The 20991-nt window shown below is 33.7% G+C and overlaps 1 protein-coding gene across 1 annotated transcript in view; it reads right to left on the bottom strand.

Moving 5' to 3' along the window:
- Positions 1-5341: 5341 nt before the first annotated feature.
- Su(Tpl) (Suppressor of Triplolethal) overlaps positions 5342-20991 on the bottom strand; it is a 34584-nt gene continuing 18934 nt past the window's right edge. Inside the window, exons 3-13 of the mRNA XM_068766364.1 lie at positions 16145-16237; positions 15306-15457; positions 14687-15142; positions 12764-12834; positions 12541-12697; positions 9655-9896; positions 8728-8847; positions 8514-8604; positions 7650-7821; positions 6778-6915; positions 5342-5749 (exon numbers count right to left, since the gene is read on the bottom strand). Coding sequence (XP_068622465.1) covers positions 5696-5749; positions 6778-6915; positions 7650-7821; positions 8514-8604; positions 8728-8847; positions 9655-9896; positions 12541-12697; positions 12764-12834; positions 14687-15142; positions 15306-15457; positions 16145-16237 — 1746 coding nt within the window. The 3' untranslated portion in view covers positions 5342-5695. The remainder of the gene's footprint in view (positions 5750-6777; positions 6916-7649; positions 7822-8513; positions 8605-8727; positions 8848-9654; positions 9897-12540; positions 12698-12763; positions 12835-14686; positions 15143-15305; positions 15458-16144; positions 16238-20991) is intronic.

Below are 20991 nucleotides of genomic sequence, written 5' to 3'. Positions count from 1 at the left end.
CTAAATAATATTCAAAGACAAAATACTTGTTTATCGTACGACGTACGCAGCTAAGTTGTATGTTAATATTTATAGACTGAAAAATGCAATACATTAATTTATTACATGTCGTTGTTGTTCCTCGACGCACACATTAATGTATATTAAGGTGATTAATAATATTTCGATTGAAATAAAATATTCAAATTAAACAACAACAAAAAAATTAGGCAAATCAATCACTCAATATTGCTTACGAAATCATTTCATATATAGAAATAATATTTGCGTAAAATTTATTTCATGTATCTAGTCGTTTCTATAAAACCAATGCTATAGTATGATACAAGATTAAAAGGATAATTTTTTTATAAAACATCTAGTCCATCCATATGAAAATTTATGTCCATACATTAATTTTTCACATATCGAATGTAAATACATATAGTCAAAGTATCATCGTATCAATGTCTGCATGAAATATTTTTTTGACCTTAACAATTGTGTAAGAACGCCGATGGTCAAAGGTTACGTAATCCGTGTTTTTGTTTATTTTTCATGGACGTTCTCCGGAATTACTTTAACTTGAAATTATCTAGACTTTAAATATTTACCAACCGGTAGATCTTTGTCGTTTTCTTTAGGGAGAGATAAACGACGTAATCCTCGCAAATTAGTTTTGTTGAAAATACCGTATAGGGAGCATAATAGCGCTTATACCAGTTGGAATCATTTCCATGTATACTATCTTTTGGTTACTGTCACGTTGGGTCTTAACTACTAAATGATCATGGCCTATTATGTATGGTAACTGAAAAAGTGCTGTACAATAAAAGGATATGGTATGGTAAGATAATGAAACCACAAATATCATTGCATATTATTCTTTTTATATTTTTTCATCAGTTTAAATGGAAAATACAATTTTATTTATTTATAATGTTGTCATTTATTTTATTGTAAACAAATATATTATAAAAGATTTACATATTACTATCAAAACAAAATATTCACAAATGGCAGACTAACTAAACAATTAACTCAACTGTTTATTCAAGCATGCTAACAATTGCATCAATTTGAGCTAAACAAGGAGAAAGTTTGGCACTGATCCCATAATCCAAATTAAAAGGAAGATATCATAAATGCACATTGTAGCAACACATTTGACGTTTAGGATAAGTTAGTCTGTTTACTTGTTTTTGAATAGGTACCTTTTATAACGATACTCTTCACAACCTCTCTTCAGCTCTATATTATTCGCGTAGTGCAATACTGTCTTCGAACTTTCATATCAACAGATGGCTCGCTAATCTACTTCACCAGAGCCTCTTTGATACACAAAGGGCAACGCCAAAGAGAGCTTACTTTTGTATATTGTGTGGTAACGTAATGGTCGTAAATAATAATTTATTGCTGCCTCAGTAATCAAGAAATCAAAATGAACTAAATTTAAAAAAAAACAAACTCTTGTTTCCTTTCATAACAAATACAAAATCCATTGAATGGATAAAATCAACTTAATTCAAACATTCAAACCTAAAAATGCTATTTTCAAAAACAAAAATACCTCATTCTGCATTACCCTGCCTTAAAAATAAAATATGATTAGATGGCGAAATGAATAAGCAATGGAACAGGACGTGAGCAAAAGAAATCACAAAATTTGACACAAACAAACGAGTTTGCTTCAACAAGTGTACTAGATAACGCGTTGTAAATATAAGAACTTGAGTACACAGAGATAATGATTTCTGAGTAGCAAACAAGCCAAGTCCTTTCCACTGTGACATGAAATGCCGAAAAGAAAAGTATAATTAATAAATTGTACCTATGCTTTGTATATACTCTAATTTTTTTTACATTTTAATAATTTAAAAACAACCAGCAGTTGGTCGAAGAATTTATATCCATTTTTTTTGTGTATTTTATATTTTGATGAAATATTTATAAGCTAATTAACATGAGCCGATGTCAGGATTCATAGCTAGTCGTCGTTCGCTCGAACCGGCCGGCAAGTGTCGGCCGCTCGCGCCCGGCTCGAGCTTGTATAACACATCTGTACACAATAACACTACCACTTCGTCTATACACCTTGACTCGTAAATAATGCACTGATATCTCGAGGGCACAAGGATTATCTCAGCATTGTTTCTCTTGCCCCGCGACGTGCGCCCGACCGTACACCCTCCCCCCCCCCCGCAGTCCTTATACAATACACTTCATAGCAATTTAAAAAAATAAAACACTACGATTACATCCCTTAACGTGCCTAAGCTACTAATTCGTATTCTATTTACAATGACATAATACATAGTATTTAAATTGTTCGGTAAACGGACAGCTCCGGGAAACTGTCGATCGGGCGCAGCGGCGCGGCGACAATCACATAGATTACTGTACAGTAAATTTACAATATCGTTTGATCAGAACACGCCGACTCAATGGACTACATCTAAATACAAATTAAGGTATGGTATCTCACCCGGCGCCCGCCTCAAGCCGCTCTCGCATAATATCAGCTATGTTAAGTATCAACACGGTGACGCGCTGACACGCGTTGACGTGATGACTTGTGCCCATGACAAAGTTGCCACCTCAACACTGCCACTCGCATCGCGACTTCGCAAACACAACATGCAAGAATAGGCCTAGCTCATTGTTGTGATTACAGACGCACACTCAATGGCTCAACAAGTGGAAAACATACTTAAAAACAACAAACTGTGGCACATTTGTCATGTCACAAAATCAATGTTACATTTGGTAGTTAGTATTCCAAAACGATTACAACTATATTTTATGACGATGACATATTAAGCACTAAATATAATCTAAACTGTACATTGGACTATAATAATTCATTGAGATTTTACCATTTGTATAAACATGTCAAAATACAAATATTTCTTGTCCAAATCCTCTAACAACTTAATAGGTAACAATCGAGCAACATTTCACGTTTAATACTGCCGGTGACAGTACAACAGACATTTATATTACGCTTTATTACATATCCATTATTATAAATCATGATATAGAATTAATACATATTAATACCAAAAGTGTTGCCATGACCGTTTATAGTAGGCACATGGGCACAGAACTGTCATAGCTAATGAAATTCTGCTAACTAGTTTTATGGTGGCAATACTGGCTCAAAAAACACTCGTTTTTGAAGACAAACACCATCCAAATTTGCATTGATCAACAACGGTGACAATTCGAATGCTACCACAATAATTAATTTTAGCTTCAAGTTTTTAAGTATGACACTCATGTTTACAAAAGTACAGTAATTCTAGACGACCAATAATTAAGCTGTTAAATGCATCTTAACCAATATTTGATTTCACAAACAATTGTGCCTTAACTATTGGTAACAATAACACTCATAATGGTTTGATTACTTAGACAAATAAATAGTTAATTATTAAGGCATATAAGTAAAAGAGAAAACCATTAGTATTGATATATACTCATGAGACTTGACACAATTGGCTTAGTTTTGTTTAATCCATAAAATAAATAGAGAAGTACTAATGAACAAATTTTGTTCAACTAATATCAAATATAAATATAACATTGAGCATTTAAATGAGTAAATGGTAAAACGATAAAATGCAATGAGCAAAAATAGGGCACTTTATGTGAATTGACCGAAGATCGTACATACAAGAGAATTGACCATCACATCAGGGAAATTAATGCAATAACTTTTGAACCATTAATTGACCAAAAATTAAATGAAACAACATTCTAATAACAAGGTTTCGTAAACCTATTTAGATAAGACTAATATACAGATATATAAATTTTGTAACACATAAGCAGGTAGATACATTCGATGGAAACAATTTTAGATGGCATTATTAACATATATTCTTTGTTACCAAACAAACTTAATTCGTATTTAATAAAACGCAACAATCATTTACCTATAGTATTTACAATACCTCAAAAATCTACATTTTATCATTTCAAATAAATGAATGAATGTAAGAAATAAAATTTAATTGAAATTGCTGCCATGTTACATTTTTGTGAATTTTAAAACTTGTTTAGAAAATTGGACATAGACAAATAATATTTTTTTCAAGTGCTCGTAAAATCATAGCTACTTAATGCTAAATCATTTTTAAAATATGGACGTTAGTTTTAGGACAAAATACAAAGACGGCTTTATACACATTTGGGCTACTACTAGGCAATATTTCGCAATGGTTAAAATTGGTTGATCAATTGTTAAAAAGGTGTTGCATAAATTATACTTAACTAGTTAACACTCAAATCTCAGATTTACGAATTTAAATGTTGTAACAGAAAACTTTTACTTTTGAATGACGTTTGATAGTATTGCCAGGATTTTTCATATTTTACCAACACACAAAGTATTTTTTTTAAAAATAGGACTGTTTTGGTTAATTTAATGTTTCAATAAATGCAGAATTATTTTACTATGACGAATAGCCCAAATGTAGAATAAAAAGTGACTATGATTTAATCAACTGTGATGTGGAGGACTGTTCTTAAGAGAACAAGAATAATTTCTTAATTCTAGTGGATGTTCAAACACTGGCCGGTTGTAACTAACTTTCGAGACGTTTTATTTTGCAATTAAAACTAATTAAACATAGTAAATCTAAGCAATTTTGGCAAAAAAAAAATATAATGACAATTAAGGATTTCGTCGGGTTATTGAAGCCTGTTTTAATAGAAAGTTTAATTTGTGATGACACCGATTTATTTTGTGACTTTTTTAGTTTAGCTATCATTAACAATGAAACCGTTTAACAGGAATAACTCGACAAAACAGCTCGTAGGATAAATACAATAATGCAATTACAGATCATAATTAATTTATTAACATAAAATTAAAAAGGTTATTACACTACCCACAATAAAATTTAACAAGACTGCGTAATAATATTACGTTAGGTTACTATATACACATGCAAGCAGGGCAAGATGCAAAGATAAACGTCCAATCGGAATAAATGGATGGAAATTAAAGGGACGATTTAGGGCGTATATAGTATAAAAGTGGATTAATATAATTGTTTTTAAAGGCCAAAATACGTCTCATAAATTGACTTGTATAAGAATCGTTTAATCAATCTACTTACATAATGGCAATCTCCAAATCAATGATAATTATTGTTTTGATTAGTGTATTGATACACATAAGATATTTTATATTTCTAGAGCATTCAAAGGAATGCAATTATCTTGCAATATATAAGCATGGATTGTGCAAATTTAAAAATGAAGTTCAATTAATAAATATAATCCGGGGTATTTTACCGGTAACATAATTAATACATACAAAATTTGTTATTGAATATCATATATGTTTTATATTAGCTTGTTAGGCTTAAAAGTTGTATTATTGAAATAAACAACTCATTTGTTAAAAGTAATGGAAGAACTATAGTGAACCTAAATAAACTATGCTGGATACATAATAACGCGTTCAAATCTAATAAATGACTAAACACTACAACCTTGATAGTGGTGCATAGGAAGTTTTACATATCGGCTCGAAGCGATGTATTTGGAAGTGGTGAAAGCCAAATATGAGGAACACAAAACTTTAGGGTAATAAATGTTGAATGAGGTGAGGCTGCTGGGGGCGTTGCGATGGCCGGAGGTGGCGAAGGGCGAGGGCGGAGGCCGACCACTAGACGCAGCGGGCGGCGGGAGGCGATCGCGAGTGTCAGTACGCCTGCGTAGTGCTTGCCGCAGATACGCGCTCTGGCTTCAAGTTACGCTGTAATACGAACAAACTATTAAAATTTTTTTTTGGAATTGGTCATAAAAATATTAAGGCTCTTAATTTTTTTTTAATAAAGTGCAATACCTCTAAGATGTCTATTACCTGACACATGTTTAGTGCATATATTCTTTTGCATCCTCCACTATAACAACTACAGTCCATTCAATACCAAAACTAGTAATTAGTATCAGAAAGAGATACTTATTTAGGTGCAATGAAATTGAAATATCACTATCAGAGGTTTAGGTACTTAACTAAATGTAAACAAATTTCTATATTTTTCTTTAAGACCTACTTTTCAGAAAAGCTGTGGTGATTATTAAGTGGCAAAATGAAGTAGCAATGTAGTACATATTTAATTTGGTTATAAGTCTGTTGCTTGTACTGTTATTACTCATAAAATCACATAAATGGTATTAACAACAAGGACAATGTTATATTTGAATGAAATGACAATCGCCGTTATCACTCTAATCAAGTTTTTAAATATTTGCAATTTAAGAGTTCCAATACACCTTGTCAATTTTTTTCATAATTTTTTTGCTTAAAATGACGGAGATAGGAAAAATTACTTTTTTTTCCTAAATAAGCAATGTAAAGTGTGAATAAGAATATAAAGATTATATGATATAAGTAAAAAAAAATTACCCCTATTTGGCATGCTTTGAATAGATACATTAACATTATCACTGCTTTATGTAGAAAAATGTTTTAAGGTTAGTTTTGCGTTTCTCCTAAAAAGTAGCATTTTAGGAGATTGTGTATGGCTTTGTGGCCTTCAAGCACCGTATTGAAGAGGTTAAGGAAAACACGTCCAGCGTACTGTGCTGCTTCAATTAGTCTAGCCAACTCTTTGGCTTGTGCTTGCTCTAAACCGTTACTCTAAACAGCAGACAATTTTCGCAGTTCACGACCCGGACTTGGTGTTTTTAAAATGAAAATAGGCTCGAGATTGCTCACTAATGCTCCAAATCTTGAGCAATTCTCTGTACTTGCACTTTAATTGACTGCTCAAGACTCACCAGTTGGTCATACTGATGCACCATCCGCTTGATGTGGTTCAGTTTACGATGCAGGTAGTTAACGCGCCGCCTCTCGCGCTGATACTCGGTGTTGTTACGCGCGCGCTGGTATTCCTCGACTATGCGTTGTTCTATCGTCTGGACATTGATATTTTGACATAATAAGAAAATGTCTTTATTTATAAAACAATATTAGGCTACCATTTATAAAATTTAAATTGATTATTAAAAGTAAATTGACGGAAAAATCACTTTAGTCAATGAACTAATATTTAAATGATAATCATCCGAAAGTAAAGTCAAAGTTTCTCTCTATATTTCTCCACAATTATAACCTTACTGCGCAGAATAATCAAAAATAAAATAAATTTAAAAAAAGTTAACAAACAACAAGAGTTCTGTTCAAAGATACATTTATGCATAAATTAACTCTGAACCATTTTATCTTAATCTTTAAAAAAATTGCTCAAAAATTAAACACAGACAGGAAATATGAAAAAATCGAAAAATAGACATCATAACTTCATTCGCGAGTTTTTTTTATCTAAACTTGACGACATATGCGTGTATCACTCTTTTAAGAACATGCAGCATATGAATGTGTAATTGTGCTATATAAAATCTAATAATTGAAATAAATTCCCTAACTGCAAATTGCATCAAAACTGTTTTCAAACTGAATTGGATTTATTTTTGAGTGTAAGGTAATATTTGTATATCATTTTAATCTATCTCTACCAACAGGCTGTGTATTTATTCGTGGATGATTGATGATGAATTAGGTTAGCCTTAAGTACAGGTAGTAAAAATTTTGTCATCAGGGAGAGAGGAATATTTGTTTGTTTGTGTGTGAGTATGAATGGTTTACGTACCCTGCGCTGCGGGGAGGCGGGTTTGGCACGGCGCAGCTGCTGTTCGAGTTGCGTGAAGAGTGCGGCAACCTGTGCTACGCGTGCGTACATCGCGTGGTACTCCGTGTACAGTTCAGAGAACTCCTGCTTATACGCGCGCCGCATGCTCGAGCTCGTTATCGCCGGATACTGCCTGTATACCAAACAACACTTTTTTATAATGCATTTTTAATTTATTTAAGCATTATTACGTACCAAATAAGCACCCTGAAACGATGAAAAGAAAAAAAAGTGAGAGAAAAATAAGTAAGAAAATAAAAGGATTTAATACAACGCTCTTTCATCCGGATTTATTAAATATAGGTAAAAGAGACAAATGATTGTAGTTGGCGTCAACAATTTTTAGGAATATTGTGATGAGTTTATTGCAGCTTTTTTTTCAATTCATATATTATACAAAAATTTATTTTTTTATTATCATCTTGGTTGATGAAAACTACCTATCCCATATTTGTTTTTGGGCTTTGCAATGTAATTCTATTTTAGTATAAAAATCACTAATTGGCACATTAAAAAGGAAACAATTTAATAACATGTGAAATTATTTTTAATTAGATTAATAGAATTCGGCCCTAAAACACGCAGTTGCTTAAATGGTAAATTGGATGCATTTGTATAGCGCGAAAATATATCGATTGTCATTTTGCCTTCTATGTAAACATATCCTAAACTTGTTATTGCATCAAATTTAGACTTACCAAAAATTATTGCATTTTGCATTTTTTTATTTTTACCTACAATTTGGTTACTTTGTTTTAATTATTATTTTTGAACAATAAAATGTCAATATTGCCTATAAACTAAAAAATATAAGCAAATGTTTACCTTTCAATATCTACCAAATCAGTCATATTCTCATCAGATACAGATGATAAATCTGTGTTTTCTAATCTTTCAGTATTTGTGATGTCTGTTTCTGAAAAATATATAAAAGAAATTAATTTCACTGATACTAGAATTCCTAATATATAACAGACATTTGATTAAATTAGACGAAATAAAGTTTAATCATATGCTTTAAGAAAACATTTGTAAATACCTGTGATACTGGTTTGCTCTACTGTGTTAGGACTACTTCTGAAACCATTTGCCTTTACAGGACTGGGACAGATTTCCTTGACAGTATTGAAGTTTAGTGTGTAACCATTATCTTTTTTAACTGCAAAACAAAGCATAAAAATATTTTTATTAAATATACAACTGATCTGCCTGCGCTGCAATAGGCAAAAACAAATATTTAACATATGACCTTTAAGCAGATACTTTTTACTTTAACAAACACTTTCACATTCTGTTTATTTCCTTCAGTTGATAATTCACCTTCACTAATAATGTGAAAGAAGGAAGCAACTAGCCCATAGCTTATTAAAATTATAGAAGCAATATTTTACATATATCAATCACTACACATATCAATATATATCTACTATGTATCAATCATAATTATTAATTTATTCATAGCCTTAACTACGGGATAATCTAACTACATGTGTATGTCATGAGAATCTCATTACCACAATGCAGTTTACTTTGGGAAGTCTCCTGATTCTTAAGTGTCTTAACCGGTTACTCCAAGGAGTAGTTAAAGCTTTCCCAAAATGGTGTCTCGGATAGATCAGTCAGATTAGTTCAATTGTGCCACAAGATATTGAAGAGATCATGAACCAGCAAGTGCATTATAGTCCACCCATATGAAGGATATACAACCTTGTTAAGGTTTTAAAAAAATGAGTGATGTAGGTTGCTTTCAAATGGTTTAATTATAAATCTATGTGGAGAAAGGTGTATGTTCAGTAGATGTCCTACGGCTGAAACTATGATGATCTTTGTTTATCTGCGCCCAAATTTTCAGAGAAGTAATAATTTATAAAGGTGGCCTATGACTTGTAGTGGACATTGTTTAAATTTTAGTTTATCGTATGTGTGTGTAAGATTTCATTAGTACTCATAGTGTCATGTATCATACCGTTAGTCCGCTCATCCTCGTTGTCGGAGGCGTGTCTCTCCCCGGACGATGTGGTAGCGTAGCCGGAGGAGGGCGGTGAGGGCCGGCGGTAGTGCGAAATACGCTTCTTTTTGGCAGCGGGTGCGTCTTCGCCACCTGCCGGGGCTCGCTTACCACTACTGCTACTGCCAGGAGACGCGCGCGGCGACAGCGAATTTGCAGAGTCACTACTCAACGGCGGGGTCAGGTTTTGAGGTTTCCGCCTGGAAATAAACACCATGTTAGTTTAGTTCAACAATAGTTTAAGATTTAAGTTGGGAACTGGGGTAACTTAAACACTAGTAAGTAAAAGTAAATACTGAGACACTAACAAACAAGAGCAAAAAAAGGGAAATAATAATTGAAATTGTAACAAGCAAAGGCACAAATGGTATCTGAGAGATGTAGACAAAAGAATTATTCACCATGTTAAATTTTACCTTGTATTCTTGATAACTAAGCCATCAAGTATGCAAGCAGGTTGTTTCCTTTAATTCATATAAAAATGCCAGAAGAGCTTAATATAACCAGAAAGTAAAATCAAATTGAACTCCCCTATATTGGAATTTTTTATCTTAATACTACAAGATTTCCAAAAGCGCTGATCTGAGAAAAGCCCACGACAAGCTCAATCGAATTCAAGCCTAGACAAAAGAACATCAGGCTTATGTCAAGCAGTAGACATTCTGTGTCTAAAATAATGATTATCATAACAAAGAAGTAGGATGTTTTTTATGAACTACAGAAGAGACTTCATAATTTCGCAAAAATTTTTATAGATTAATTTTCTATAACTTCAAATATTACAGTCTTTTCTACCAAGAACTATTTAGTCAATATACAAATACATAGTTATTTTAAAAATATATGATCTTTAAGGTCATGGATGACAAATAATGAATTCAACACATTTGTTCATTCTGTCTTTAAAACGTAATTTATCGGTTGTGCATATTTAAAGTGTAAGGCATTGATCAATCGCCCTTCTTATATGAAAACATAAAAGTAAAATGTGACGTGATTATATTATTTTAGCAACACCGAGGCCACAAGGTCGCTTTAATATCTCGATAAATGCTATCTTTGTAGCAAATGCTACATAACCATAACAAACATTGTATGCACAAACATTATGACGTAAAATTTTCTGTAATATTAAAAGTACTTGAAATGGTAAAAGGTTTTTTCGTACTTTTTTTTTATTTACATATACATACATATATTAAAATAATAAGATTACCACATCAATGTAGACTTATGACATAAGATTTGTTTATATATGAAGCATATAGGTTAGCCCACTTCAGTATTGTAACTGTATGTTGGTAACTATTCACTTAATGTTTTTAGTTACAATTGACTGCAGTACATAGAAATCTGAGCATATTCAGTATTAAATTATTAACTTATACATATTTTATTACCCAATTAATTTAATCAGCAATTAATATTACCATAAGCATCAACATAAATATGTTGATAACTTCCACAATCAATATGGATGTTTATTGTATATTATTGCTATAAGATTGTACCACTTTGCCTTAGTTATACTGATCCCCTTTTTATAACGTTTTCATGAGAGGAGCAGCTTCTTTTAGTGGTGTGTAATTATGCAGAGATATAGGTTATATGTATAACATCATTTGCTGACAATTAATGTATGTTATAAGCAAACCAAAAATCAATTAATTCAAAAATAACTTATTATAACATAGTTATGTAGTAAAAAAAATGTTTTTTAAAATTCGAATTCCTACATATGGTAATTAATTATTGTTTAATACCTGTCTGCAAATAATATAACATATTTCAGAGTAATCACTTTATATTCTGTGATTGGAAATAGGTTTAAAAGTTTTACAAATGATATACATTCACACTTTTAAATCTCTTGCATCTATAAGCATTCATCCTGTATTAAGGTTAGTAATGGAAAATTCCGCGCTTGGATTTGCTACCTGGTACACTACTACTACTACTACTGCTTCACAAAAATATTTTAAATTCTTGGCAGCAAATTTTCGATGTGCCCAGTGCATATCATGCTATTCCTTCAAAGAGCTTAGATAGCATTATTGAAGGTCATGTGTAATGTTTAAATGTATTGCTTCCATAAAGAAACATGTGTTACAAGTGTTTGTCAATTATCTATTTATAAAGCTTGCATTTTAAATTTTATCAAAGACAATTTACAGGGTTTGACTAAATGATGATTTTGTGATATGAAAATTATTGAAATCAACTCAATTTTATTTATAACCACAAGGTTATCAAATTTCGTAATATTAAAAATTGCAGTATATGCAGAAAGAAACTTATTACTTGCAAAATATAGATTATAATAGAGACTGTTCTGAAATTATGATAAGCGATAAAAAGATAACTAAATAAGTGCTTTATCTATTATATTTATATAAAGACTTTTTTCCCTGCTATAATAATTTTTTTTCTGTGGAAATTTAGCAATATGTTGCTGTTATGAAATTATTTTTATTACACTAATTTTGATTTCCCAAGATAGAAACCTCGGCTAGATTGGTTAACTCTGGAATAATGCGAGAGTATTTAGTTTCCCATAATTTAAAAAATTTTAATTTCTACTTTTACTATTTATTATTAATACATTAATACAACAATTTATAACTTTTGGATGCCATTTTTTTAATAAACATTTTTTTATTTAAATTCCGATCTACTATATTACAGAAAGAAAAAAGTGTACCGTTTCTACACTGTGTTAGTAATTTATAAAGAAAGGGAATGGTCTTTTCCTGCTTGTTGAGATCCATCTAAGGTCCTTTAACATTACTAATAAAGAGCCATACCAGGAATTCTAATCTATTATTAGTTTTGATATAGACACACCTTTTGAGCATGCGTTTTTCTTCCTCTGAGTAGTAAGGCCAGTCCTCATTGACGTCATTCCATATGTGCCTGCGCAAGTGGTAGCAGTTGTCCTTAAGTGAGCCGATCTTGGGCAGGATCTTGTTCACTTCACCGCGGTCCTTCTCTTTGATGCCCTCTGCAATGTTGCTTCAGTTAGATGAGTTCAATCAGAGGAGGGATGGAGAGTTATTGTTATACTTACCGCTATTTAGCCTGGCGTAAAGTTCGGGCTTCTTGAAAGGTCTCAGTGCTAATAAATGTATAAGTCTTTCACTGAAATAGAGAAAATAGTAACATTAAATATTTTGTTTGAAGTAGATGAATGGTGATCGTTAAGGGGGACTAATGCCTTGCATTGTGCATCTATCAGCTCATATGGGATAAATGAAATATCATAGAAATATTCATGTAAATTTTCAATAAAGAAAAATATTGTTATTATAGATTAAATTTCATTGTCACATTCACATAGTAGAAAATTTTGATTCTTGTTTTACTAAGGAGGTGGCTCAAATTAATCTACTTTTCACTTTGTACTCAAGTAAAAAAAGAGTATGATCTTAAAATTACATAAATAGCAAAAGATAAATGAACACCTGACATTGGAATATTTTTAGTTGTTATTGTTTATTTGTGAATTGTATTTTTTGTATTGTCTAGTTACAATAACATAAACAAGTTTATTTTAGACATACAAATGCATATCGGAAGTGGTTTCAAGTCATTGCAGCTACAGACGGCAAGATCTTGGCAATTTGTGGCTAGCTAGCTTGTTTACATGCGTCCTCATAACTGCAGCGTTAACTTTAAAATTCACTTGTTTGTGTGACATTTAAATGTAACACTATCATTCACCTATATATGTATTCTGTGAAATATAATAATTTATATTTTTCGCTACTTTTATAAAAGAACATTAAAGTGACGTATCTATTGTTGTTCACCATCGCTATCTTTAACCGCGAATACCAAACTTCCCGAAAATGTCAACCACATTTCACGATACTAGTTAAAAGTAATAACAGCGCGATATGAATTATCAGTGTACAGTAATCGAATAAAAATTGTATTAGATACGATTGCGAAATAATTTAAATAATGAATCATAATTTGTTTGTCAAGTTTGTTTTGAAATATCTCAAGTCATTGTTCTACGTTTACGTAGCGATGTATTGTCATCTATTCCAGGTTTTTCAAATGTTTTGACTTTGGAAAATACTTTTGCAAGTGAAGAAAAGTACCCAACGCTTGTACAAGTTTCCGACGCACAATATTTGTAGGGAAAAAAAACCTTCGTATAATTAAATTAATTGCCACACCCGTAATATGAAAACAAGGAAAACGATTCTAAAAAATATATATAAACAATTAATTACGTTGCAAGGTTGGTACGCTGACTTAGCTCTAGAATACATTAGCATTAAGCCTTCAATTTTTTTTGGTTGCCAATAAATGTTGATGGTAACAATATAAAAAAAAACTTACAACTAGTTGGTTGTAAGTTTTCTATGTGAAAATTATTTCAAAACTTTAAGGTTTTTAATTCTTGGACGAGATTTCTTAACGAGTTATGGAGAGAGTCAGATTTTCAACTATGATCTATTACATAAATAATTGTTGAGCACCTAAAACTCCTACTACAGTGGTAACACAGTGAAAAAAATATATCATGAAATAAGATTGGAATACCTAAATAAATTTATTAAAGTAAGAATTGAGATTAATAAAATAGATCCATAACTTGGAATGGTTTTTAAGTCTTAATCTCAATTATTCTTACTGGTACATATTGAAGGTAGTAGATACACACCGGTTTGACATAGGTCAATATAGCAAAGAATCAGTTTAGTAAAACCTTAACAACTTCAACATACCAGAAGCAGACCCACTAACCCTTTCACTACGAACGTCTGTTATAGACGACGACTGAGTATCAGCCCGTGTTTACGATCGTCGCCTATAGATTACGTCGATGCATAGCCACACTTGACTACTTGAGCATGACCCTTTGATGTATTGATTTTTACGCATAGCGTACACAGATCACCGTCCAATGCACAATGACGGAGCACATTACTGTAGCAAATGGATTGAAATGGTACAATGAAGTACTAAATATACTCACTAAATAGAGCGTCTAGAGACATCTGCGGGCGGCGGGCGTTGATGCGGTGGAGGCGCCCCGCGTGGTTGTGCCCGCTCCGGTCGCTCTACCCGCTCTGGCCTCTCCGCCCGTTCCCGTTCGGCTCTCTCAACACGCTCCCTTTCTATTCTTTCCACACGCTCCCTCTCCAATCTCTCAGCTCTCTCTCTCTCCGCCCTCTCGGCCCGCTCTCTCTCGACGCGCTCGACACGCTCCCTCTCGGCTCGTTCGACGCGTTCCCTCTCGGCTCTCTCCGCGCGCTCTCTCTCCGCCCTCTCGGCACGTTCCCGCTCGACGCGTTCCAGCCGCTCCTTTTCAGCCCGCTCAGCGCGCTCTGCTAGCTGTGCCGCTGCAGATCCATTCGAAAACGACGAATGTGTGAGGCGTTTGTTGATTCTTCGTCCTATATCCGTCTGGTTGGGTTTTATGACGCGGGTACTGAAAAAATTTAAAAACAAACTTTTTACTTTTTATTTAATAATTTAAACATTAAATTTAAACTTATTTGTTCGCGATAATGCTCAAGTGAACTTTATAGCAATCGCAACAGCTTAGCGACATCATGATAAGCGGAGTCGATGGGTTTACATGTATCGTTTACCATTTGCTCTGCTCGGCAGCGACGGTGCGCGCCATGCGGTCCTTGGTAGCCTCATAGGAGTCGTCGTTGGCCTGCACTCGCATCCTTCGCGGCAGCGGCCCGCAAGACTCCAGTCGCCGCGCTCCGCCGCTACGCACGCATTCGAACGAACCCTACAAATGTTAAGCGGCAAACTTTATTTTCTAATTACGTTAATTAACTAATACACAGCAAGATAATTCATCATTACAACAGAAGGATGTCCATTGCTGGATATAGACTTCCGCCAGAGATTTCACGCCGGACCGGTCTCCACTCCAGAAACTAAGAACCCCAGTGGTCATCAGTTCTGCGTGTTATGTGGCCTGCTCATTGCCACTTCAAGACACGGTAACTAATTGTCTCGCGTCGTTAAGATTTTATAATATAATAACATTCGATGATTTCCAGAAGAGGTATTAGCTAATACCGTAAAAAAGAACTTGTTTGTTTTACGCTCTATTATGGTTCCACAATAATGTTGAGAAATTATATAGGGAAAACACATGTTGCAAATACTGACGAATACAGCACGACTAATCATTACAATAATGACACGGGTTTTTTTTTACTTCGGGATGACGAATACTTAATTAGCTCAATGTAGAAATAAAAATTTTCTACATTTTTAATCATTCCAAGATAAGTAACAGGTAAATAGATTTAGAATTATTGAAAATAGTAACAGTAATTAGTAAGTGATGCACATTTTGCACATCTTTCTTTGTATTACAATGCACTTGCAGTTGTTTAGTTTCGTAACATTATGCATAAGCAAGATAAATATTATATCGTCAAAATATAAAAATGTCTCAATATACCTGTGGGCCCTCCATTTCCGCATTACTGTTGATGCTGAAGTGAAAAGTAGACTCTGTTGACGAGCCATTTGTTGGGATTGGAATTGATATTTTCTGAAAATAGAAATTTACGCAATTAAAATTTATGATCAAGAAGAAACTTTCAGTAAACTAAGCTATACGTAAAAGATTTATTTTGCACGAGTCACTTTTATTTTACAGGGCGATTAGTTAAAGGTGTGTATATTAATTTATTTTTTCTATAGCAATGTAACAGGTCTATAATTTCTGTCAGTACAAAGTCTACGGAGACAGGTAGTAAATACTATGTAACAATCCGAATTTTAAAAATGGCTAATGGTTTGTTACTATATTACTAATACATCATACGTGGAACTATTGATTTCTTTATTTGGAGAGTATCATACATTAGTTGTGAACAAATGAGCATTACTGCTGTGATCAAAAAGTAAGATGAAATTGTCATTTAAAACTCCAAGGCATGTAATTTTTCCTCCGAGAATGGCAGGACTGGTTAAAGTTGGAATATCATTAGACTCAGCCTAAACCCTTTTGAAGAATGTTTGGTGTTTCAAACGCTTCTAATCTCGATTGGCGCTAAAATCTTTAAAGGAGAAATGATAATTTTTGATGACAGTATTACCTTTAAAGTTTTTACAACTATAACCATTATTTGTTATTATAGAACATTATTATTACATTTTTGGTGACTGTATCTCCACATTTTACTACCACTATTTAATATTACCTTTGATATTAATTTTTAAACAATACAACGTTGTACTCGTAGAATAAATAAAAAAGGTTTAATAATTCTCAAATATTGCAGCAGCCGTTGCAAGTTGGGTTTATCATTTGTGAGGCGAGGTTGCAATGATTGAACAAATTCTCTCGGCGGGACCCATGAACTGAATACTGACTTATCTAAACTTAAAATCACTCTGAAATTGCATACATAATATACATTTCATTTGTCGCTTTATATAGCGTTTTCCTTTGAAATTATAAGTTTCCTTAACAAGGATATCCACCATATTGTCAGCCTATACACGCCCACTCAAAGGCATAGGCCTCACACAAGGATCGCTTCAATTACTATTCCTACGTTTCTCTCTTAGCTACATTACGACTTCTCGCGACCTTGATTATGTGGTCATGCATATGCCAAGTATAAAATATATAAAACTTTATTTTCCGAATTACATCGTAGTTTCTTATATTTCCTACGTTCACGTCGTTTCGAGAACTTTATAGCATCCATTGTCGCGGGTGTCGGGACGTCGGAAGCGCCATATATTCCGTTAAAGTTTAGAACTAAATTTCACAACTTAATAAGTTACCTGTAACCATTTATATATTAATTATCTCAAGAGTTTTATCTTTCATAGTTGTCATATTAAGTTGGTGGCAAGTGCCTTGAGATAACACGAATGTAATAAAACTATTAATTAGCTCAGAAAAATCCATGATAATTTAATAACCTCGGCGGCTTATAGTTAGTTAGGTTTGTACTATATTATTAGATTGGGCAATGGCTGCACTGTTTTGCCGGCTGTACAATTATAGAATGGATTGTAGTTAAAATTTAAAGACAGCTTTGAGTAATGTACGTAAGGAAGACAGTAACTGGTGTACCTGTCGACTTTCATCGCTTGGAATGGCAACGACGCGGTTGCAATAAGCAACTGTGCGCACTGTACCGTTTCACTGCTCGGTACAGCACACACGCGAATTTAAATCAAACGTAATAATCAGGCCTAGAAAACTTTTGATAAATGAACTTTTTTGGTTTATATCTCACAGACATTACCATCCGTACCTTTGTCTGTTAAGATTACAATTATTACTTCCGTTTTTTGAGTGTCAGTATTCACTTGTACTTATTAGTGCTGTTAATAAAGTCTTTTCTTAAATTATTTAGAGATTAAAATCTGACTATTTCTAAATTAAAGTAAAGAGATTTTTTTTAAATGATTTTGTACGTTCTAATTTTTTTTTTGGATACAGGATTACTTAGTGTTAGTCATTTTTAGTAAAATTTCAAATAAAAACTAGTACTGTAATTACGTATACATTCGCCTTAGCAAAGTCCATTTCGTTTTTTCCGTTCAATGTTCGGTTTTTAATAACACGTATGAACTTTATAGAGGTCATTAGTGCTGTTTTATCCGATGAATTCTAGCCACAAAAATATTAATTATTATTATATCTAAATGTGATTTGAAGTCATCGCTTTACACTGTATTAATAAATTTTGGGTGATGTTGTTAAGAGAGAAGAGTTTGTAACGAGGTGCAGTGATGCATGTTCCCTAATGGCGTATGCCGTGCACCTAGCGTGTGGCCCCGGCCGCTTTAAGGTCGCCGCTGACAATGCGTGCCAGCACCACAATGCCAGGCAATTAACCTATTAAAAAGTGTCTCGCGATATAGACACTGACCAAACTTTATATTCTCACAGCTACTATGTTGACACTATCAATTACATATTCATACTTTATAATCAAACGTCTTAAAGAATCAACATTGATTATATTTTTTTTTGTAAATGACAGGTTACTGACGAAACTATAGTTGATAAGATATAAATTTGTTTTCTAGAAATCGTTTTTTTTTAAAGAAATTATTTTGAGTGAATAGTTTAGAACAAATATTAACATAAAAGCTTTTAATACTTCTTTGTTGCGCTACTGGTATTAAGATACTTTTTAACAGATATACACATAGCCTAAATAAAATCAAAGGAGAAAAATGATTGAAATGTTCGATACAGCCCGTATCGCGCGCCTGATGAATTCAAGGTGTTCTACCTATACATTGTATGCAGTCATGGAAGTGACGAGGAAAAAACCCGCTACGAAACGCTCGCAGTCACCGCGGAGGAGGGCGGAGGTGGAGGCGGAGGAGGGACGCGGGGGCGCGGCTTTCTCTGCCGTACTGAACGGCCGGTATAAAGAGCGCGTCGCGGCGGAATACTTCGGCACTCGGTGAACAGCCGTCTTGCCCACCATATTTGTACATCCATGCTCGCTCTCCAGACGGCGTTTTTTGTTCATTTGTTATTGAGGAATTCTTTTCCAGGACTATCGGTAAACATTGTCATTCGTAATTAGATAGTAAGGCTATTATGGGCCGTAATGAATCCATACAACAGCACGTCAAGGTCGTTCAGTTTCATTGCTTGTCTTTTAGCGAAGGCCGTGTTTATTCGCTCGATACGTCCGGAAAACACAAGGAAATCGTTTTTTCTTACTTTTTTAGTGTTTGTTGAAGCCAAATTCTAGGTTGTTTTCTATATAACTATAAAAATAAAACGGTTGTTCGTTTAAATAAATGTTTAATTAATCTGGCGATAGATTTCTCCAGTGGGTACAACAGACCGTCGATCGGTCGAACCGTAGTATCGTCGGTTACCTAACTTTATCTGAGCAAACAAAGTCGGCAAACGGTATACATGTTATAGTGGTTGCGAAGTGAGAGGCGCCGCGACCGGTTTGATTTACTCGCTCGGAGATAAACGCACACCTGCTAATTATATAAAAGCGATCAATGTTTCCATGATAATGATTGGCAAAACAAATAGCTGGGAAACAACATAGCCGAAGTAATTTCGAGAATTGTAATGGTTTTGACCGCGACAAACCCGGACACAAAACAAGCAGTCGCCCGGCCCGGCCCAGCCAGTTAACGTGCTGTATTTCATTGACGTAACATAGTGGAGGAGGAACGTTGCGCGCGTTCTAATTTCGACTCAAAGTCCGTCGGCGTAGAGATCAGTATAACATTTCGTACGGCTGCGTACGTCAGCAGTCGGCGATAATAAATAGTTCACTACAACACGAATCATAGCGGGTATTCCACGCAGCCGAGCTGTGATCGACAATGTTAATTGTTTACCGCGTACTCACCTTATATCAATAATACATATGAGTTCACGATATTCATAAGCCTTTGTTTTTTGCTTTACAAATAATATTAACGAATCAGAACTCTCAACTTATTTTTACTGATCGCGTAATACCTTTTTTTAGCTGAGACCAATATATTTTTTCAATTTACAGTTTCAACATTAAAACCGTGTCAAAGATTAGGCAAATGAAAAAAAAATTAATGCCATTGCAAAGTCAAGACACAAGTAAACAGTAGTCTATTAATATAAACGATTAAAGGGGGTTAAAATAATCTCTCGGTGTCTATCCTTATTAAATTGCAAGGTGTGATAAATACTCAAAAAAGGAGAGTGTAGAAAAAGATATTTTAATAAATGATCACACAGAGACGTGTTGTGAAAGATAACCGGAGCAAAGTTAAATGAATGTTAAGCGACAATGTAATAACACTTTGATAACCGGACCATTACAATCAAGCAAGTTTTCTACGCCAATGAACCCACGATTTGAAGTAAATTTAGCAAGCGACCTTAAAACATTTTGTTGTAACACAATTGCCAACGGTGGCCAGACACTTTCATCGCGCACCTAAGGCGTCGTGGGGGAACGGCCAGTTATTCGTGAGGTTTCTACTACTATTTGCATATTCGCTGCCGACTTTCTAATGGACGATACGATTTGTTGTCGCAATCGTCAGCAAGGTGAGGTAACAACGACTTGTTAATTATATGACCTGCAAAAATTCCGTTCGCCAGTGGCGCGTTCTTAGAAAATACGTATTTGTACGCGTGCTATAATTAGAAGCCTGTAATATTTTAAGAATTCTATGCAGTTTAACATGTTTTTTCATGGTTCGTGACGAATTAGAAATAAAATAAAATAAGTCGCAATCACTTGATTGATTGATATATGAACGTATAAAGTTCAAAATGCAAAAAGGACATACGGCAAGGCGACC

The sequence above is a fragment of the Battus philenor genome, unplaced genomic scaffold (assembly GCF_028537555.1).
Source record: "Battus philenor isolate CCGP_79_NKW_IND1 unplaced genomic scaffold, ilBatPhil1.0.hap1 SCAF_21, whole genome shotgun sequence".
NCBI classification, from domain to species: domain Eukaryota; kingdom Metazoa; phylum Arthropoda; class Insecta; order Lepidoptera; family Papilionidae; genus Battus; species Battus philenor.
Note: the sequence above shows the minus strand (reverse complement) of the source record. Positions and strands in the feature narration are given on the sequence as shown.